The 23328-nt window shown below is 42.7% G+C and overlaps 2 protein-coding genes across 2 annotated transcripts; both read left to right on the forward strand.

Moving 5' to 3' along the window:
• Positions 1-9710: 9710 nt before the first annotated feature.
• Positions 9711-11685, forward strand: foxe3 (forkhead box E3). The gene has a single exon (XM_029630804.2). It carries the CDS (start codon positions 10065-10067, stop codon positions 11313-11315), a length of 1251 nt encoding a protein of 416 aa, XP_029486664.1. The 5' UTR covers positions 9711-10064; the 3' UTR covers positions 11316-11685.
• Positions 11686-20610: 8925 nt separating this feature from the next.
• Positions 20611-23012, forward strand: foxd2 (forkhead box D2). Its single transcript, XM_029630805.2, has one exon. It carries the CDS (start codon positions 21092-21094, stop codon positions 22202-22204), a length of 1113 nt encoding a protein of 370 aa, XP_029486665.1. The 5' UTR covers positions 20611-21091; the 3' UTR covers positions 22205-23012.
• The last annotated feature ends 316 nt before the right edge of the window (positions 23013-23328 follow it).

Genomic DNA, 23328 nt, shown 5'->3' on the forward strand with positions numbered 1-23328 from the left:
TGCTTAGGGTTGTTGTCCTATTGGAAGGTGAACCTTTTTGAGGTCCTGAGCGGTCTGGAGCAGGTTATGGTCAAGGGTCTCTCTGTATTTTGCTCCGTTCATCTTTGCCTCGATCCTGACTAGTCTCCTAGTCCCTGTCGCTGAAAAACATCCCCACAGCATGATGCTGCCACCACCATGCTTCACCGTAGATATGGTGCCAGGTTTGCTCCAGACGTGACGCTTAGCATTCATGCCAAATAGTTCAATCTTGGTTTCATCAGACCAGAGAATCTTGTTCCTCATGGTCTAAGTGTCCTTTAGGTGCCAAACGGGCTGTCATGTGCCTTTTACTGAGGAGAGGCTTCCGTCTGGCCACTCTACCATAAAGGCCTGATTGGTGGAGTGCTGCAGAGATGGTTGTCCTTTTGGAAGGTTCTCCCATCTCCACAGAGGAACTCTAGAGCTCTGTCAGTGTGACCATCGGGTTCCTGGTCACCTCCCTGACCAAGGCCCTTCTCCCCCAATTGCTCAGCTTCTCCCCCAATTGCCAGCACTAGGAAGAGTCTTGGTGATTACAAACTTCTTTCATTTAAGAATGATGGAGGCCACTGTGTTCTTGGGGACCTTCAATGCTGCAAAACATTTTTGGTACCCTTCTCTAGAGCTGTGCGTCGACACAATCCTGTCTCTGTGCTCTACAGACAATTGCTTCGACCTAATGGCTTGGTTTTTACTCTGACTTGCACTGTCAACTGAGGGACCTTATATAGACAAGTGTGTGCCTTTCCAATCAATTGAATTTACCACAGGTGGACTCCAAGTTGTAAAAACATCTCAAGGATGATCAATGGAAACAGGAGCTCAATTTCAGAGCTCAATTTCGAGTCTCATAGAAAAGGGTCTGAATAGTTCTCTAAGGTATTTCTGTTTTTATTTTTAATACATCTGTTTTCGCTTTGTCATTATGGGCTATTGTGTGTAGATTGCACATTTTTTTTAGATATGTAATCAATTTTAGAATAAGGCTGTAATGTAACAAAATGTGCAAAAAGGTCAAGGGGTCAGAATACTTTCTGAATGCATTGTATATATAGTATATAGCAATGGCAAGAACTTTTTGTCTACTTTCTTGTATGATGCATGCAGTAGAATCATTTCATTTGTGATGAGATGCTGTAGATATTCGGTAAAAAGACATTAATACTCATAAATTGTAGGTAGGAAATATTGCATGTTATGATAGAACAACACTTAGTTGTTACCTTCTTTTCAGTGGAGAATAGAGGGAGCAAGGGAGAAGTGCCTGTTGATAGCTATGAAGAGACAGTGAGGAGAGGGGTCCCCTCTGAGTGTGGCTCTCTCTCATCTATCTGCCCTCTGAAACTCTGACGTCCAACGCTGAGTCTACCTGCGTCACCTCACTGATACCTAATTTAGCCCCGTGGAACATTATTGGTTAATGAAATGGGGGGGGTGTAATAAAACTCCCAAATTCAGAAGCTTGTGTTCTGACATTTGAACGGTAGGTTAGGCTACTTTCATAGATATTCAGTCGACAACCCCTCCCCCTCTTTACACATGCACACACCCAAAAAGACTTCCCAGACACCCGACCCAAACCTCATCCCATCCACCCCTGCCACAAGCTCTTACTCATCCTCCTTCAGTCTGGGCCACATAGCCCCCCAGGAATGCTCCACACAGACACATCCATATTTAGCTACATCACAGCTTGGAGGAAGGTTTTGGGAGTTTTCATCTCACAGAAAAGGCCAAAATCCTATTTTTGAGAAAGTAGTAAGATCTTAAGATAAAAAACTGTTCTTCTTCCCCTATGATCTCTTTGATATAGTATGATCCTCTTGTTTGTCCTTCTCCTTGGTGACCCTGTGAAGAGCAGGTAGGCCCACAATACCCACCCTGTCAGACAGGACCTCAGAGCTTTACATTATTAGGCCCTTTTTTGTTGGTGTGTGTCTATTTAAAAAAATGTATAGATGTTATTTTTAACATATTATTCATATGATACATTACCTTTGAGTCATAACATAAGTCAGGCCTACGTGAGGCCTATGTAGATTAATGGGTTGGCTACATTAGGAAAAATCTAATTTTCACAAAATCAAAGACTATCTTCATACAGACCTATAAGTAAATGTACTTATTGATTACAGTAGCTAGGTTTCATCCAATTTGCAACAGATTTTCATGTGAATATTATAAAATCTGCATTTAAAGCATATGCGCATTTTTTCCACCAAAGTTTTGTGTCCATCAAAACTGACTTGTTGCAGATAAATGCCTGTACGTGATGTCGTAGTGCAAATAAAAACATTTTTGCTCTAAAGTTCTCCTGTACCGAATAAAAATATATATAAGTTCAACGTGTTTCGATTGCCTTTTCCACTCTATCGATGGTTTCGTCACACAAACTGTTGAGATACAGTGGGGCAAAAAAGTATTTAGTCAGCCACCAATTGTGCAAGTTCTCCCACTTAAAAAGATGAGAGAGGCCTGTCATTTTCATCATAGGTACACTTCAACTATGACAGACAAAATGAGAAGAAAAAAATCCAGAAAATCATATTGTAGGATTTTAATGAATTTATTTGCAAATTATGGTGGAAAATAAGTATTTGGTCACCTACAAACAAGCAAGATTTCTGGCCCTCACAGACCTGTAACTTCTTCTTTAAGAGGCTCCTCTTGTCCTCCACTCGTTACCTGTATTAATGGCACCTGTTTGAACTTGTTATCAGTATAAAAGACACCTGTCCACAACCTCAAACAGTCAGACTCCACTATGGCCAAGACCAAAGAGCTGTCAAAGGACACCAGAAACAAAATTGTAGACCTGCACCAGGCTGGGAAGACTGAATCTGCAATAGGTAAGCAGCTTGGTTTGAAGAAATCAACTGTGGGAGCCATTATTAGGAAATGGAAGACATACAAGACCACTGATAACCTCCCTCGATCTGGGGCTCCACGCAAGATCTCACCCCATGGGGTCAAAATTATCACAAGAACGGTGAGCAAAAATCCCAGAACCACACGGGGGGACCTAGTGAATGACCTGCAGAGAGCTGGGACCAAAGTAACAAAGCCTACCATCAGTAACACACTACGCCGCCAGGGACTCAAATCCTGCAGTGCCAGACGTGTCCCCCTGCTTAAGCCAGTACATGTCCAGGCCCGTCTGAAGTTTGCTAGAGAGTATTTGGATGATCCAGAAGAAGATTGGGAGAATGTCATATGGTCAGATGAAACCAAAATATAACGTTTTGGTAAAAACTCAACTCGTCTGTTTGGAGAACAAAGAATGCTGAGTTGCATCCAAAGAACACCATACCTACTGTGAAGCATGGGGGTGGAAACATCATGCTTTGGGGCTGTTTTTCTGCAAAGGGACCAGGACGACTGATCCGTGTAAAGGAAAGAATGAATGGGGCGAGTGAAAACCTCCTTCCATCAGCAAGGGCACTGAAGATGAAACGTGGCTGGGTCTTTCAGCATGACAATGATCCCAAACACACCGCCCGGGCAACGAAGGCATTTCAAGGTCCTGGAGTGGCCTAGCCAGTCTCCAGATCTCAACCCCATAGAAAATCTTTGGAGGGAGTTGAAAGTCCGTGTTGCCCAGCAACAGCCCCAAAACATCACTGCTCTAGAGGAGATCTGCATGGAGGAATGGGCCAAAATACCAGCAACAGTGTGTAAAAACCTTGTGAAGACTTACAGAAAACGTTTGACCTCTGTCATTGCCAACAAAGGGTATATAACAAAGTATTGATAAACTTTTGTTATTGACCAAATACTTATTTTCCACTATAATTTGCAAATAAATTAATTAAAAATCCTACAATGTGATTTTCTGGATTTTTTTTCTCATTTTGTCTGTCATAGTTGAAGTGTATCTAATGATGAAAATTACAGGCCTCTCTCATCTTTTTAAGTGGGAGAACTTGCACAATTGGTGGCTGACTAAATACTTTTTTGCCCCACTGTAAATGGCTGATAACGTTGACATGTTAGGTTTTATGATGACTTTGATAAGAGCAAGATCATCCTCATGTGGTAATTGGCAGCTAAGCACCCATCGTCATGTCACTTGCATACAAATTAAGACCCTCCATGTGTATCGTAAAAGAGCATCAACCTCATCACCGTGCACTTTCATCACCCTGTGGAGTTTATCGTAACTTGTTTTATCTGTGGGTTTTTTCTATACAGTATGTCTTTACTTGCATAGAAACTGTGGATGGAAACTTGGTTATTGATAATGTTCATGACAGAACTTTGGAGTTGATACTGTTACAGGTGTAAGGAATCATAAGAATAACAATGTCACATGACCAACTTTCCAAATGCTTATATTACAACTAAGTGACACATGTCACAGGTGGGAAAATACCAGAAGTATTTTGTCAACAATTAATAAATCGAATGTGTAAACAGCAGACAATTTTTGTAGTGTTGTGACATTTAACTAACAAATTGAACCAACAAATGTATGTCTTAACTGCTTGTTTGAAAAGTAGGCTATTGTCGCCTGCTTAACTACTTAAACGATATGTGGGAGCATTTTGCCATGAAATGGTAACCCTATCACTGGCTATCCAATCGTTCCTACCAGGAGATTGATTTGAATGTGACATAACTGTTCACTCGACAAGGTGTGTATTTAGCTTTGATATAGTCCACAAAAACCATTGTTATGCAAGATGGACCTGTATTGAATTTCAGACCAAATAAAAGGAGAGGATGAAGGTTTATGAGGTAAATGGGTTAGTATTGAAGAGTTTCTGGGAGCCACAGCAGGTGACTAGGCCTACATATGCTCCACAACAACAAAGACATTAAAGGTCCAATGCAGCTGTTTTTATCTCAATATCAAATCACTTCTGGGTAACAATTAATAACCTAACTGTGATTGTTTTCAATTAAAATGGTCAAAAAGAAACAAATAGCTTCTTAGCCAAAAAACTGTTTCTCAAGCAAGAATTTTGCTGCGACTGTCTGGGAGTGAGGGACCTAATTGGAGGAGCCTAATAGGAGGGATATATAACCTGAAACAATCTGTTATTGGCGAAGAGGCTAGAAACTCTCTTTGTTATTGGCAGACAAACTCCACCCATGCAAAATGAGCTGAAATTGAATGTGGTCTTTTCAAACAGCTCTTACACTAAATGGGTAATATCATAATTTTCACCATTTCACAGTATTATTCCAATCTCATAGTGGGGAAATGTATATAAAACACAGGAAAATCAGCCTAGCTATTTTTTGTACTGCACTGCCCCTTTAACCATAATCTGTAATTGCTTGTCAAGAGCTAGACTTTATATGTAGGAAAGGGAGGTTGAAAATGACCCAAAAGCATTATAAAGTAAAACATGCCCAACAGGGCCTGATAACCCCAGTCCTTCAGTTGCCAAATCCTGGGGGTCTTCCACATTTTGCTCTCCCCCTCGTCACCTGATTGCTCAACTGCTCTGCTTACCTGTAAGCAGGATTTCACCTTATTTTTGGTGTCAGTGGATCATTCCTCAGACATGCATGAGGCGTTGGAGGGTGGGAGTTGCTCGCCTCATACCTGTCATAGGGGGTTTCCTGACCTGATAAAGACCTTGGGGACTGAACACATCAGTGTCTGAACACATCAGTGACCAGTGGACTATTCATCACCCTTGTTTTGTTTTAACATTTTGTTGCTAGACAAAATGCATGAATGACAAATGCAACTAATAAATCTTGATTTGATAAGTATTCACCCCCTGAGTCAATACATGTTAGAATCAATCACCTTTGGCAGTGATTACAGCTGTGAGTCTTCTTGGGTACATCTATAAGAGCTTTGCACACCTGGATTGTGCAATAGTTGGCCATTATTATTTTTCAAATTCTTCAATCTCTGTTAAGGTTGTGACTAGACAATTTTCAAGTCTTACCATAGATTTTTTTCAAGCAGATTTAAGCCAAAACTGTAACTTGGTCACCCAGGAACATTCACTGTCTTCTTGGTAAGCAACTCCAGTGTAGATTTGGCCTTGTGTTCTCGGTTATTGCCTTGCTGAATTAATCTCCCAGTGTCTAGTGGAATGCAGACTGAACCAGGTTTTCCTATTGGATTTTACTTGTGCTTAGCACCATCCCGTTTCTTTATTTAATTGTATTTTTACCCCAATTTCGTGGTATCCAATTGTTAGTAGATACTATCTTGTCTCATCGCTACAACTCCCGTACGGGCTCGGGAGAGACGAAGGTCGAAAGCCATGCGTCCCCCGAAACACAACCCAACCAAGCCGCACTGCTTCTTAACACAGCGCGCATCCAACCCGGAAGCCAGCCGCACCAATTAGTCGGAGGAAACACTGTGCGACCTGGTTAGCGTGCACTGTGCCCGGCCCGCCACAGGAGTCGCTAGTGCGCGATGAGACAAGGATATCCCTACCGGCCAAATCGGCCCTAATCCGGACGACGCTAGGCCAATTGTGCGTCGCCCCACGGACCCCCGGTTCTCGGCCGGCTGTGACAGAGCCTGGGCGTGAACCCAGAGTCTCTGGTGGCACAGCTAGCACTGCGATGCAGTGCCCTAGACCACTGCGCCACAAATTCCATCCCATTTCTTTTATCCTGAAAAACTCCTCAGTCATTGCCGATGTCAAGCATACCCATACCATGATGCAGCCACCCCCATGCTTGAAAATAAGGAGGCAGTTACTCAGCGATGGGGTGTTGGATTTGCCCCAAACATACAGGGGGATACCTAATCAGTTGTACAACTGAATGCCTTCAAAAAATGTGTCTTCTGCATTTAACCCTAAATCAGAGAGGCGCGGGGGGCTGCCATAATCAACATCCACGGCACCTGGGGAACAGTGGGTTAACCGCCTTGCTCAGGAGCAGAACGACATATTTTTACCTTGTCAACTCGTGGATTCAATCCAGCAACCTTTTGGTTACTAGCCCAACACTCTAACCACTAGGCTATATGCCGAAATTCTGAGGGAGATGTTGTATGTATGTGGGACAGAGGAAGGGTTAGGCATTCAAAAATCATGTCATCTCTTATTATTTTGAATTGTTTGAATTGTTCTTCCACTTTGACATTACAGAGTATTTGGTGTAGATCAATGAAATTAATTTCAATCACAATTTGTAATGGAACAAAATGTGAAGAAATAGAAGGGGGTGAATTCGTATGATACCCACTGTATATATTAATACATTATAGGTTTCATAGAGATGCCTTGACAATCTTTGTTAGTAATTATTTAATTTTTATATTAACTATGACCCCAAATCACCCAGATGTTTGCCTGTTGGACTTGGAGCTGAGGCAGTAGCACTGAAGCTGAGTAACAGAACAAGTCCTTTATCTCACTTACTATCTGACCCTGTGTTCACTCTGTACATTCAGTTCTTTCTGTGTCTGGTCTCCACAATGTGTGTGTGTGTGTGTGTTGATGTGTTGTGTGTGTGTGAGTGTGTGTGTGTGTGTGTGTGTGTGTGTGTGTGTGTGTGTGTGTGTATGTGTGTGAGAACCATATGCGGTGCTATAGCAGGGCAGTGTAGCGTGCAGTGCAGGAGCGAGCAGGGCCTAGCCGGCCCAGGAGAGCCCCAGTACTCTGGTAATCCCTGTGTTTTCAGGAGCCCTGGCCCGTACTTGATGAGCTTGGGCAAGGAAAGGGGTAGCGTTCTCTCTAGTGCGTTTCTCTCTCTTTCTCCCTATCCCTCTTTCATTCCCCCCTCCACCCCTGGAGCCGCTTCGCGAATGAATGGGTTCCAAGTATTAACTCAGCAACTCTCTCTTTCTCTCTCTTCTTTTCCTCATTTTCTCCCAAAGAGAGGAAGAGAGCCAGATGTGGGGATGCTAAACGCGTACCCAGAGAGAGAAACAGAAGAGAGATTCTTATCCTCTTTCTAGCTGTGAACATTCTAAATGTTGCCGTGAAGTCTGTGTGAGTTGAAAATGGCATTCAGACATGTTGGACATATCTGACACCTTGAATTATTTTTAGCTGTACATGAATTATATGCAGAATCTTAAACGTTTCTAAACAGAACTATCAATATTCATGTTAATTTGTCATTTTCTAAATTAATAACCAATTGAAGATTTGAATTTAGATAACACTTGCATGTTGCACATACCATACATGTGTTGCTCCTTCAGTGCCTGGAGTGTGTTGGTGCAATGTGTTGGTGGTTAAGGGGTTAAGGGGCAGACTGTGTGTGTGCACGTGCGTGCATGTGTATGTGTGTGCACAGGGAGGTGGGAGGGTACAGGGATTACTGTGAGGCTCTAGGCCCCAGGGCAGAGTGGCTGTTTCCTGGCCATAGCCCCTGTTTGTCCTGCCTGACCTGGCAGCTCTGGGGCCAGATCCTGCTTGGATACACCCCCGCTCCCACGCCTGTCTGAAGCTGTTAGCCACTAGCTGTGAGTGGCTAGCTGGGCTTAGTGCGTCTGAGCTATGGGTGGGGTGGGTGCTGGGGGGGATGCAGGGGACTTTGTGTTGGGATGGCTTAGTGGGGAAAGGAGGGGTGTAGAATGGGGTGGTTATGGTTTATGACTTTGGTTTGATTCATTACACCATTTATTTAATATCAGCCTGTGAATGAGCCCTGTTGGTGTAACCTTTGCCTTAAACACAGTGTCTCGCTGCCCCTCCATCACACACGCTCTGACTGTCCCCCCTCTCTTTTTGGCTCTCTCTATCATACTCACACTCACACTCAGTCACACTCAGATAAACAAATCTTCAGAATATGTTTCTATGTATGACCTCCATCTGAAAAGATCAAATGCATTTTCATAATTTTGTCATAAAGCTATTGAAGCAAATTAGGATTAATTGTATGTTGAAAATGGATATGAAAATAATTGTCTTGGAACATTGTCTTCTGTGTCTTTGATTGGGTTGTTAATGTAACACCCCCAATTTGACCTAACCCTTTAGGAGTGGAATCATGTGATATCCAAGCTTGTCAATAGGGTGACTTTGTGCAGTATGCTGTTGTTACTACAAAGTCCCGAAACATAACACCTCCCTCTCTGCCCTGAGGATTGTTTGATTATCAATCTCAAAAATTCCTAATGAAATGGAGGGATATTTACTTTTTCCCCCCAAAAAAGCTTTCACAGCTCAATTGTTTGTTTTTAATGGGTTGTTATTATTTTTCAATTGGTGGATTGAGCGTTGGGTTTTGAATCCAATAGAGTAGCTCTGTCCGTGTTTTTCTGGCCTAGATATACACTGCAGTCCAGAGCAAACCCACAGAGCCTCAGACACATGGAGAGAACAGACAGGGAGGGAGCGCTCCCTGGGCCTTCACTCACATACTAACTTGTGATTGGAGCACTTACACTGACTGTGCTTGTGATTGGAGCACTTACACTGACTGTGCTTGTGCCAACAATTTAACACCATTTTGACTTTTTACATTCATACTGTAATTGAAACAGTTTGGTAGTATCTAACATGTAAGTATAGGCTTCTTGATCTGAATATCTGAATGTGATGGAGCCTATGCATTCCAACTTCACATTATGCATTATGTCAAACAAATGTGTTTTAGCTGTTTTAATATAACTGACATAGGTCACAATCATTTTAAAATTAGGATGTGGTCCTTTCTATAAAAGAGGCTAACTTCATCCTACTCTCGAAATAAAATGGTCTAGTATCATTAAGTTATTACTCCTAGAGTTACAGTGCGACTTACCGCGTATCATTTTGAAGCGTAGATAGGCCTACTGGAAATCATGATCTGTCAGAGGCCTGTAGCCCCCCACCCCCACGCACACACACATTGTCATAGGGTAGCCAGTGTTGTCACTCGAACCCTGTTTATAAAACTGTCCACGCCACTCACCTGGCAAGAGAGAAAGCTCATTGACGGCGAGGACGACAGGGACTCAAATTCAGGCTCTAAAGTTAACATAGGGAGGGACACAAAAGGCAGACACTGTCTCTGAGCAAAACAATACATCCCTTTTAACTTCATGGTGCCTGCATTTTTATCAGCTGCTATTTGAAAAAAGCTATTTCATTTCAAGCATACATAAAACATATTTTTTTATGAATCTTGAAAATTTCTCTTACTTTTCGGGCATGTGTAACATGACGGCTGAGTCACAGGACTCACCAGCCGAGCTGGCCAGCCCGCTGGTCATGTCGCCTAACGTGAGTCTGGACTCCCCTTTACCGCCATCGCCTCTGATGCTGCAGGCCCGGATCAAAGATGGGGTTCTGATCAAGTCTGAACCACGGGCAACAAGTCCGAACGCGGATCGAGAGGAGGGAGCTACTCTGGGCCAAACCGAGGAGCACCTGCCCACTGGGAGTAGACGTAGGAAGAGGCCCGTTCAGAGAGGGAAACCACCCTACAGTTACATCGCTCTCATTGCCATGGCCATCGCCAACTCCCCCGAGAGAAAACTCACACTTGGGGGTATTTATAAATTCATTATGGAACGTTTTCCCTTTTATCGAGAGAACTCAAAGAAGTGGCAAAACTCCATCCGACACAACCTCACCCTCAACGACTGCTTTGTCAAGATTCCCCGGGAACCTGGAAGGCCTGGTAAGGGCAACTATTGGACTTTGGACCCCGCTGCTGAAGACATGTTCGACAACGGGAGTTTTCTGCGGAGGAGGAAAAGATTCAAGCGCACGGACGTGAGCACCTATCCTGGGTACATGCAGAGCTCTAGTGCGTTCACCCCGAACCCCATGGGCAGACCGGCATACCCCAACACCATGTACCCAGGAATAGGATCGGGTTACGGCTCGCAGCTGGCAGGGACCCCCCACCCGGTGATGCTGCATCATTATCAGACCCCTACCGGGGTCAGTCAAGGACAGCCAAGGATGTTCAGCATCGACAACATCATCAGCCAGCAGTCGGTGATGCAGGGAGGAGAGCTCAACCCGCTGGGGTTAGGCGGTGGAGACTTGGGCACCATGTCTGCTAGCTGCTCCCTCACTGGCACTGACCCCTCCAACTGCTTCCAGATGCAGACTGTCAATCCCTCGGGGAATTCACTGGGCAGAGGCGGTGGGGGACTGTCATCAAACCTGGCACCCGGGTATCCTTACTCTTCCTCGGCATCCCCCCCACACCTACCTTCCATGATGCAGTCCAGTTTCTCTCCAGGTAGCTCTCAGGTGTACTGCACGGGGAACCGTCTGTCTCTACCCGCCGTGCGCTCCGGGTCTTGCGCGGAGCACACTGAGCAACTACTGGGTCTCTCCAGCACAATGAACTCTTACAACAACTCTTACATGAGACAAGCCAATTTTGCATCAGGATTAGATCGGTATATGTGAAAAACGGATTTGTATAGAGACAAACAACGATAGAGCCTCAATTACATTCCATTTGAAATAGGTGTGAAACCTCATCTTTGTTTGAAATGCAAATCGACATTCCATTATAGTTGTGTTCATATCTCAGTGCTATTGGTTCGTTTATCTTATGTGTTTTATAACATCAATATTGATGGGTTTTTAGATGTTCTGTAGCCTATCTACTTGTACTTCCTTGTCCGAGAACAATTCCAATTACTGAACCTTACATTTTTGTCATTGTCACCTGTAAAAAAAATAAGAGTTCTCAAACAATATTATTAGCCATATACCTGTATACTGTTCTATTTTGTGAAATGTAAATAGTTTATTTCTTTGTGAATTATATTGAAAGGCCTACATTGTTATTTACCGTGTTTGGTTGGTGTAATAAATACAGTTTTTGATAAGCACGGTCTTGTTGCTTGCATTTGTTGAACTGAATACGTCTACATGGTTGATACTCGCCTCTCTGATAAGAATTATGCCTACTTTAAATTAATAGTTGATCGTTCATTAGACTTTAAATCCAATTCCCATAAGCCGTATACTCATAAATTAGTGTTTAATTACATACCTATACATTTATATTAAGCGAACAAAATCTTTACTGATTTATTCACGATTGGCCTGCTTGGGAATTTTCGCAGACTCTCTCTAAGTTATTAACTTCATTTATAAAGTCGCTAATTATGTTGATATGATTCGTTTCCCACCTGCTAATAAAAATGACCAAATCAGAAATAGATTGTCAAATGTATAGGGTTGAATTGGCCTAAACAAATGTCTCCTAATTTAACCTTGTGTTCTATTACAAACTTCTAGGGAATATATGCAGTATTTAATTTGCCTGATTTGTAAGATCATGTATATGCATTGTTGGTAGTAGCACAGAAACGACTGGCGTTACAGTTATTTGAAGTAATGTCACAGTATACATATTTGTGGTTGTATCATTATGAATCCACGTACACACGTGGATATCCATATATGCACAGGTTTTGGACTTGACCTAGTTGATCAAGAAGATTGTAGGGCAAACGGACTTCTTAGTCTAGTCTTATTAAGGCCTAAAACATATTTAGAACACATGTGTGTTGCTGTTATCTGATTTTGTAGATTAAAATATATCTATATACATTCGGAACATTGGATTGGGCCAGAACTGTTTACTATCGCCTCGAGTCTACATGCTTGCGTAAAATAGCGAAGTCTATTGACTACATATACAGTGCATTAGGAATTTAGAGTTATTTGTTAACTTTAGCTGTGAATGATACAAACCTTAGAATTTCGTAGAAATATACACACCGTGTCTTAGGAAAGTATTCAGACCCCTTGACTGTTTCCACATTTTATTACGGTACAGACTTATTCTAAAATTGATTAAATATGTTTTTTTTTCCCTCATCAATCTACACACAATACAATAATGTCAAAGCGAAAACAGGTTCATAGATATTGCAAATGTATTAAAATTAAAAACAGAAATACCTTATTTACATAAGTATTCAGACACTTTGCTATAAGACTCGACATTGAGCTCAGGTGCATCCTGTTTCCATTGATCATCCTTTAGATGTTTCTACAACTTGATTGGAGTCCACCTGTGGTAAATTCAAGTGAATGGACATGATTTTGCAAGGCACACACCTGTCTATATAAGGTTCCACAGTTGACAGTGCATGTCAGAGCAAAAACCAAGCCATGAGGTGAAGGAATTGTCCGTAGAGCTCCGAGACAGGATTGTGTTTTGGGGAAGGGTACCAAAAAATCTCTGCAGCATTGAAGGTTCCCAAAAACACAGTGGCCTCCATTATTCTTAAATAGAAGAAGTTTGGAACCACCAACACTCTTCCTAGAGCTGGCCGCCTGGTGACCAAGAACCCGATGGTCCCTGACAGAGCTCTACAGTTCCTCTGTGGAGATGGGAGAACTTTCCAGGACAACCATCTATGCAGCACTCATTTACATTTACATTTAAGTCATTTAGCAGACGCTCTTATCCAGAGCGACTTACAAATTGGTGCGTTCACCTTAAGACATCCAGTGGAACAGCCACTTTACAATAGTGCATCTAAATCTTTTAAGGGGGGTGAGAAGGATTACTTGATCCTATCCTAGGTATTCCTTAAAGAGGTGGGGTTTCAGGTGTCTCCGGAAGGTGGTGATTGACTCCGCTGTCCTGGCGTCGTGAGGGAGTTTGTTCCACCATTGGGGGGCCAGAGCAGCGAACAGTTTTGACTGGGCTGCGTGGGAACTGTACTTCCTCAGTGGTAGGGAGGCGAGCAGGCCAGAGGTGGATGAACGCAGTGCCCTTGTTTGGGTGTAGGGCCTGATCAGAGCCTGGAGGTACTGAGGTGCCGTTCCCCTCACAGCTCCGTAGGCAAGCACCATGGTCTTGTAGCGGATGCGAGCTTCAACTGGAAGCCAGTGGAGAGAGCGGAGGAGCGGGGTGACGTGAGAGAACTTGGGAAGGTTGAACACCAGACGGGCTGCGGCGTTCTGGATGAGTTGTAGGGGTTTAATGGCACAGGCAGGGAGCCCAGCCAACAGCGAGTTGCAGTAATCCAGACGGGAGATGACAAGTGCCTGGATTAGGACCTGCGCCGCTTCCTGTGTGAGGCAGGGTCATACTCTGCGGATGTTGTAGAGCATGAACCTACAGGAACGGGCCACCGCCTTGATGTTAGTTGAGAACGACAGGGTGTTGTCCAGGATCACGCCAAGGTTCTTAGCGCTCTGGGAGGAGGACACAATGGAGTTGTCAACCGTGATGGCGAGATCATGGAACGGGCAGTCCTTCCCCGGGAGGAAGAGCAGCTCCGTCTTGCCGAGGTTCAGCTTGAGGTGGTGATCCGTCATCCACACTGATATGTCTGCCAGACATGCAGAGATGCGATTCGCCACCTGGTCATCAGAAGGGGGAAAGGAGAAGATTAATTGTGTGTCGTCTGCATAGCAATGATAGGAGAGACCATGTGAGGTTATGACAGAGCCAAGTGACTTGGTGTATAGCGAGAATAGGAGAGGGCCTAGAACAGAGCCCTGGGGGACGCCAGTGGTGAGAGCGCATGGTGAGGAGACAGATTCTCGCCACGCCACCTGGTAGGAGCGACCTGTCAGGTAGGACGCAATCCAAGCGTCTTTATGGTAGAGTGGCCAGACGAAAAACACTCCTCAGTAAAAGGCACAGCCTGCTTGGAGTTTGCCAAAAGGCACCTAAAGACTCTCAGACCCTGAGAAACAAGATTCTCTGTTTTGATGAAACCAAGATTGGCCTGAATGCCAAGCGTCACGTCTGGAGGCAACCTGGCACCATCCCTAAGGTGAATCATGGTGGCAACATCATGCCGTGGGGATATTTTTCAGAGGCAGGGACTGGGAGACTAGTCAGGATCGATGGAAAGATGAACGGAGCACAGTAGAGAGAGATCCTTGATGAAAACCTCCAGAGCGCTCAGGACCTCAGACTGGGATGAAGGACCACCTTCCAACAGGACAACAACCCTAAGCACACAGCCAAGACAACGCAGGAGTGGCTTCGGGATAAGTCTCTGAATGTCACACCAAGAAAGTTGTGAAGAGGACAACCCTCTTTCCCCCTCAGAAAACTGAAAAGATTTGGCATGGGTTCCCAGATCAGCTACCTAGGTACATGTACAAATTACCTAAATTAACCTGTATCCCCGCATTGCCTTGGTACCGGTGCCCCCTGTATATAGCCTCGTTATTGTTATTTTATTGTGTTACTATTTATTATTTTTTACTTTAGTTTATTTTGTAAATATTTTCTTAACTCTTTCTTGAACTGCATTGTTGGTTAAGAGCTTGTAAGTAAGCATTTCACGGTAAGGTCTACACCTTTTGTATTCGGCGCATGTGACAAATAAAGTTTGATTTGATTTGACATCTCTGGAAAGACCTGAAAATAGCTGTGCAGCGACGCTCCCCATCCAACCTGACAGAGCTTGAGAGGATCTGCAGAGAATGATGGGAGAAACTCCCCAAATACGGGTGTGCCAAGCTTGTAGCTTGAGGCTGTAATCGCTGCCAAAAGAGCTTCAACAAAGTACTGAGTAAAGGGTCTGAATACTTATGTAAATGTGATAATTCTGCTTTTAATTTAGAATACATTTACAAACATTTCTAAAAAACTGTTTTTGCTTTGTCATTATTGGGTATTGTGTGTAGATTGATGAGAGAAAAATTATTTCATCCATTTTAGAATAAAGCTGTAACGTAACAATGTTGAAAAAGTTAAGGGGTCTGAATACTTGACAAATGCCCTCTAGCTTGCTTCCATTCAACAGGAAAGGGCCTTTCCCAAATGGTTGCCACAAAGTTGTTTTTTTGTATGCTTTGTTTTTAATTGTATGCTGTAGCGTTAAGATTTCCCTTCACTGGAACTAAGGGTCCTAGCCTGAACCATGAAAAACAGCCCCAGACCATTATTCCTCCTCCGCCAAACTTTACAGTTGGCACTATGCATTGGGGCAGGTAGTGTTCTCCTGTCATTCGCCCAAACCCAGATTTGGACTGCCAGATGGTGAAGCGTGAATTATCACTCCAGAGAACGTGTTTCTACTGCTCCAGAGTCCAATGGCTGTGAGCTTTACACCACTCCATCCGATGCTTGGCATGGTGATCTTAGGCTTGTATGCATTCCATGGCTGCACGGCCATGGAAACCCATTTCATGAACCTGCAGATGAAGAGTTATTGTGCTGACGTTGCTTCAAGAGGCAGTTTGGAACTCGTAATGAGTGTTTTAATTGAGGACATACAATTTTTACAAGTTTCAGCACTCGCTCTGAGAGTTTGTGTGGCCTACCACTTAGCAGCTAAGCCGTTGTTGCTCCTAGATGTTTCCACTTCACAATAACAGCACTTACAGTTGACTGGTGCAGCTCTAGCAGGGCAGAAATTTGACAAACAAACTTGTTGGAAATGTGGCATCCTATGTCAGTGCCACATTGAACGTCACTGAGCTCTTCAATAAGGCCAATCTACTGCCAGTGTTTGTCTATGGAGATTTCATGGCTGTGTGCTCAACTTTATACACCTGTCAGCAACTGGTGTGGTTTAAATAGCTGAATCCACTAATTTGAAGGGGTGTCCACATACTTCTGTAATTATAGTGTAGCTAATAGGCATATTTGAGTTTAGGAGAAAATTGGCCTACCTATGCACGACTATGAAATTGAATCCATACACCTGTGCTGTGCTGTTCTAATCATACTTCTGGCGAGTCTATACTAAGCATTATTGGTATTTATTATTTTTAAAGACAATTTATGCTATATCTGAAAATGTGGTCTGAGGCACCATATGGATGGTGTGACGCGTTCGCGGAGCCTCGGAAGGTAAGCAGACGCCAAATTGAGCTCCTTGCTGCATCGCCGTGCTCCACCCAAACAATGCGGGAGGTCCTGTATAAACACAAACGTACTTATTTGACAACTTCCTTCACAATCGTTCTGCTCAACAGCTATGCTCTGCTTCGCAAAGTGCAAGAAGTATGAATGCCCTGACTTCTGCAGAGGCTATATCACCGTCAATTCTGCACCATGTAGCGCCTAGAGATTATGGAGTTTTACCTCAGTCTGGAGATGGAGCGACACCTGGCGGTCTTAATGAAAAGTTCGTTTGTAGTGATTTGTGGTTTGAAATTGGAACCTTATTCTACAATTTGTCCACTAGGGGTCATGTAATACTAAAAAGTCACAAACTGAAAAGCATAGAGTAAAAATGAAAGGGAATGTCTGTAGCAATGTGATATTGTTGAGGTATGTAACATTCGGATGTTTTGTTTGTTAAGTTTCCAGGCTACAGTCCAATATGGATGGAAGTGAAATCTGTTCTCCTCCCTTGAAGAAAATAACATATTTTGAGGCAAAAACAAAAATCGTTTAGGCTACCATGTCCACCACTATAAAAGCTGCACAAAACACTATTTTGAATTGACTGTCCATGGTCCCAAGCAATCAAGACAGAACTGTTGGTTTATATCCTGCAAAAGCCATTCTACAAACAAGTTTTTTTTTAAATAGACTCAGGTTTATTCCATGATTAGCCCACAATAGAGACTTCTCTGTAGCCCATCCCCTGTATTTTATCTCAATACATGTCTGATCCAGGTTTTTGTCGTGGCATGTAGAATAACGAACAGGTGAGCACACATATCAAGAGTAAGAACTGGCTCCTAAGTAGTTCGTTTTTTCAGTGTCAGTGTAGGCCTGTGGTGGAAATGCAGACCCGCGAGACTGCGAAATCCAAGTCTTGGTTAGTGTGATGATCAATTGTAAATGTGCGTCTACAGGTAACTACCAAAATAAAGAAAATACTTGAGTAAATGAGGGATACAAAGTACAGCATATTGAAAGCAGGTGCTTGCACACAGTTCTGGTTCCTGGGTTTGGGGCGGCAGGAAGCCTAGTGTTTGGGCCAGTAACCAAAATGTTGCTAGATCAAATCCCCGAGCTGACAGGGCAAAAATGTGTCATACTGCCCCCGAACAAGGCAGTTAACCCACTGTTACTAGGCCGTCATTGTAAATAATAATTTGTTCTTAACTGACTTGCCTAGTTAAATAAAGGTTAAATAAAATAAAAAAATGCCCTGTTGCTTATTATTTTGGCTACCATGGTTAGAAGAAGGGTGTGTGTTACCCACTTGTGGGAGATTCTGGAGCGGCGCCTAAGACAGCGTTTTCAACCACCATCAACAAAACAGCATATTATAGAATTTCTCGTGGAAGCATGGTCTCGCATCCCTTCTGAAGAGTTCCAGACAATTGTAGAAGATAAGCTAAGGCGCATTAAGGCTATTCTGGCGGCTCGTGGTGGCCAAGCGTCCTATTAAGACGCTTTATGTTGGTGTTTCCTTTATTTGGTCAGGTACCTGTAGAATCAGCCTATACATAATGTTATTTATCGCCAAATAAACTCAAGCCTAAAATGGCGAGATAGCTTCATGAGTGAACAAGTATGAAGTAAGATTTGGCATTCCTCCCAAGCAGCTGTCTGGGTCCTCGGCTGAGCTCAACGATGTGAGCAAGGCAGCCGCTGCCAGCTGGAGGGTCGACCTGCCCAGGGCGGTGGAGGATTCGGGATGGGTAGGGGTTCTGTGACGGACTAGCTGTGAGTGTGTTTAGATAAATTACAATTGAGAGGATCTCACGGTCGACTCTGAAAACTTTAACTTCCCCACGGTTAGGCTACCTTCACCTGCTCTCCACCTCAGTAAAAACTGAACTTGAGTCATGAGTCATCAACAAATTAAAAAATGTGGGCCTATAGCAAATTGACTTGGCCTGAATGAAATATAACTTTGTTTATCATTGATGTGCTATCTTTTGTAGATAGGGATAGCCTAAAATATAAGTCAAATGAATTTCATTATTTATTTCGAATGACATTTGGGTCTGTATCGGGGAAATCGTGAAAGGCTCATTGAAATATCGATTTGAATATTATATAGATGAACGAAAGCCATTTTAACCCACCCAAACATTTCCAATACAGTTTATGTGGTGTTTTGGGCAAGATAAGTCTGTGCTTGTAACGTGCAGGGCCCTGTTATACAGTTAGCTGATAGTCCTGTACAGAGATGGATCAGGTTCTGATGTATGCATTACAATAACACCATGTTTCTGCAACACAATGAACTGCAACACAAGCGCTGCTCCCCTCCTGTCATGGAACACATAGACCTTACACATTAGGCGTGCATGGCATGTCATCTGTTCTGCCCAGAGCATACTCTGACAAAGACCAATTGGAGCAGGTTGCAGACGCATACGTTTGTGTTTGTCTATATGTGAATTATGTAGAAAATGTAGATGGATATTATTGTTATGACTTCTTGACAAGTAACACATAAAACCCGTGAGAAGTGATCGAGGAATGAATGGTGGAAATGGATTCCATAGCTTGTGCTGCCTTTCTCCTCTGAAAATACATCATAAAATGTATTAGTAAACATAGTTTATTATTATGATAATTATACTATTATTCGTATAATTATGATAAATATTATTAAACAGGAGTCATATATTGTTTTATAATTCAAAGAGGATTCTTTCATTGGAAAATGCATCCCATAGTCTCATTTCTGAAAAACACTGCTTTCAATAGTCACACTTGCATGTGGATTTAAATAATATTTACCGGTCAATTTCGCTTGTGAATTAGTATATCAGCCCCATGTTTCAGTTAAATAATCAGTATATGTATACATACTGTATATAGCCATAAGTGAAACTGAGGAGATCTCCCTTTCGATAACATTTTGTTTACAGAAGTAACAAGTCATACGTTTGTTTAAACCCAATGGGCTCAATAATAATAATGATAATATCAATCCTATCATTAATAATAACAACACAATTATATTGTTTAAAAAATATGTATTGATTTGACTGGGTTCGAGTTGGGGTTTCAATAGTGTTTTATTTACAGTCAATAACGTTTATAATTATATTGCAATGACTGTGCATTATTACTGGTTAATAGTATATGTGGCCATCATGGTACAGGCTTATAATAACATGGGACAATATTTGACCCAAACGTATATCATTAAATAACTGAATAACCACTTATTTAATTAACTGTAATGATAATAAACAATTATTTAAGTACTTTTAAATCGTAAGCCTTGGTTTAAGCGATTGTGGATATTTAATTGCATCTATAGCATTGTCTTTTGTTTGTTTAGAAGGGTACAAGAGTGTGCATAATTGCAAATTGCAAAACAAAATATATAGGATATGTTACACATCAGATTCGGAAATTGATGAATACATCAGATTCAAGTGAGAACTAAAATAATCCACCGACTAACAAACAATTAAACTAACTTGTTTTCGACTTGAAAGCCATAACCATAAATATGCAAATTATATTCTACTGGTTCTGGACTTATGTATTGTTTAGCCAATCAACTTACTCAGATTCTTAAGAATTGACCACTATGAGGTTTCAACACTACTGACACTGTGTAAACGTCCATACTGTTTTTATATAACATGCATTCCATCAACATAAAACCAATACTTTTGATGATATTCCATATTTAGAAGATGTACGTGCAGTGGAGTATCGTTAACCCAAGATAATGTGTAAGGTAGCGCACTCACCACTCCTCACCTTGTCCGTCTTCTCTTCCCTTTGCCCTATCCTTCATTTCCTGGTAACGGTGACACGTTAACCACGTGATATAGATGGCTGAATAAATAGCTTTTGAGCGCTATGAAGAGGAATAGTATGAAGCTCACGCAGGATACTTACTCCGTGCCTGTGCGTAAAGATATTCATACAGATATACAACAGTAAATTAACGACCTAAAATACAAACGCATGCAAGAAAGAAATACTTAATTAATGATTAATGTACCTATTAATGAATAAAGACAGCTTGTAGTGAACCTCAAGTAAATAGCCTTACTGATTTATGACTTTTCCATTCACGTTTTGTTTTCCTGCGCTTGAAGTCAGAAGAGTTTCTTCCTCGGTGAAACGAACCATAGCCCCCATACCAACTGGTTGGAGTGGCGTTACACCTGGTTACAAGCGTCGTCTTGCTCTCTTCTATATTCCACTAATGTTTCTATGCAGCTCGTCGAATTAAACAGGAGTTAACTGGTCCTCCGAGGAGCTGGAGAGTGCTATACGCACGGGCTGAGTACACCCAGCGTGGGAGCTGAAAAAACTCAGTACGGAACGAGAGGGAGGAAGAGAACCAGTCTCTCCAAGGATGACTCTAGGGACGGATATGTCCGACAACTCTGCTTTGTCTGATGATGTGGACATAGATGTGGTTGGGGGAGACATTTCCGTTGGCAAGGATGGGAAATACCTTCATCGCGATTTCCTAGACAATGACTCGGACGATAATTTGTCTCAGAACGCGGGGGAGAGGGGTTCCTCTCCCGGCCTCAGCAGCTCAGAGTGTCCGGCTGACCAGGTTGGAGTTGGTGGAGATTCAGGGGCCATGATAGGAGATAAGCCTGGTAAGAACGCTCTAGTCAAGCCCCCGTACTCCTACATAGCCCTGATAACCATGTCTATCCTCCAGAGTCCCAAGAAACGCCTCACTCTCAGCGAGATCTGCGAGTTCATCAGCAACAGGTTCCCGTACTATCGGGAGAAATTCCCTGCTTGGCAAAACTCCATTCGTCACAATCTTTCTCTCAATGACTGCTTTGTCAAAATTCCACGTGAACCTGGCAACCCCGGAAAAGGCAACTACTGGACCCTCGACCCAGAGTCCGCCGACATGTTCGACAACGGGAGTTTTTTACGCAGGAGGAAGCGCTTCAAGAGGCACCAAGCCAACGAAATCCTCAGGGACGCCGGGGGGTTCCTGCCCGGGTTCGGATACGGCCCTTATGGGTACAACTATGGACTCCAACTGCAGAACTTCCATGCTCATAACCCCTATCATCCTCACCTCACAGCAGGCGCTTTCCCTTTCCATAATACACCTTGTGGACTCCCCTCGCCAGCCTCAATATTCCCCACGCCACATCCCCTGCCCTCTCTATTAGGGGCTGATTTACGAAAGCCATTCTACCCTCAACTAAGCCCTACCTTGCCCGGCCTGGCGCCTCTCAAGACGGACACTAACACGCCAATTCGGCCTTCTTTCTCGATAGACAATATAATCGGTGCAGCTAACTCCGTGGCCTCCCCGTACAGCGCACAGTCGGGCAGCCACAGTCACAGTCAGGCTCAGATCCTGGCCATGTTGAACCCTGCACTCACCTCAGCTTCGAACCACTTGAACCTCTCGCAGGAAACCATGCTTCAGCCTGGTTCACAGACATTCTCCAGCAAAACTGCAAATCTTAACATTTGTCATTTCTAAACTGGCAGCAAAAACAAAACTCGCAGAAATCCTACCCGTTATGGTTCTGTCGTCTTATGTGAAGGTAGGATAAACGTTCTTTGAGAAATAAGAGTGTTGCTCTACCCCCCTTTCTGATCGGAGAGAGGAAAGTTAAATGTATATTTATGGATTGTAAATATGTATAGGATACAATAAATGGAAGAAGCATGATGGTCAGATAGCAAATTCTAAGACAAAATGAAGTGTATTCGTTGTCCTACGTTGGCCCAGGCCCTCAACTATCTGAGCAAAGATCCAGCTATTTTAACACAAGTTAAATGTTACGTATCTCACTCTGTGGGGAATATTTCATTGTTTCTTAACTATAATAGAGATTTTATTATGATTTGTATTGTTATATATATGTGTGTGTATATATACATATACATACATATGTATACATACATATATATATTGTGCGTTGTGAGATAAGAGATAAAGCACTGTTAATACCGAGACCGCAAACTCAGGTTTTAATTGTTAGAAAGCACATTGAGACAAGGAGGGTTATTAAATACAAATCTAACCTTTCCCACTGCCCCTCGTTCCCTTAAAAGCGGTGTTGTGGTGACTTTGTATGGATATTATTTCATGTTGTCAGTGGACAGATATGTGGTTTTGGTGTAAAGCGCATTACCTCACATCCTGTTAAACTGTTGTGCTTTAGTTCCTGTCTATTTCATTGAAATTAATATGTGAAACGTATGTTATGTGTATAGACAGAGACACTTAATGTTCATAGGTCATTTTTTGTTGTAATGACAAGAATAATAAATGTTTGTGAATTTAAAAATACTTTCTTTAACTTGTTTATTGGAACGTTTTATTGGCAATATGCCTGCACACATATGTATACTCAAAGCCTAAAATCGCCTTAGGAAATATAGAATGTGTGCGCCTACGTTTTTAACTTGTATTTTTGCATTTATCTAAGTCATCATTGTTGACCCGAGATCAAAGTTCAATCTTTATGTGTAGGCCCAGTTTGCACCGTTTAGTCTTTGAGAGGCCTACAAGCGCACTTTCTGAAACGATTATGAGCATACATGGTAGTTTACGCATTGGTGCCATAGGTTTAAATCTGCAGTTACATTTTGCGTGCA

The sequence above is a fragment of the Oncorhynchus nerka genome, linkage group LG24, assembly GCF_034236695.1.
Source record: "Oncorhynchus nerka isolate Pitt River linkage group LG24, Oner_Uvic_2.0, whole genome shotgun sequence".
In the NCBI taxonomy this organism is placed as follows: domain Eukaryota; kingdom Metazoa; phylum Chordata; class Actinopteri; order Salmoniformes; family Salmonidae; genus Oncorhynchus; species Oncorhynchus nerka.

Bases quoted from the DNA above. Each gene is read 5' to 3' on its own strand.
- foxe3 (XM_029630804.2), top strand. From the start codon at position 10,065: ATGAATCTTGAAAATTTCTCTTACTTTTCGGGCATGTGTAACATGACG.
- foxd2 (XM_029630805.2), top strand. From the start codon at position 21,092: ATGACTCTAGGGACGGATATGTCCGACAACTCTGCTTTGTCTGATGAT.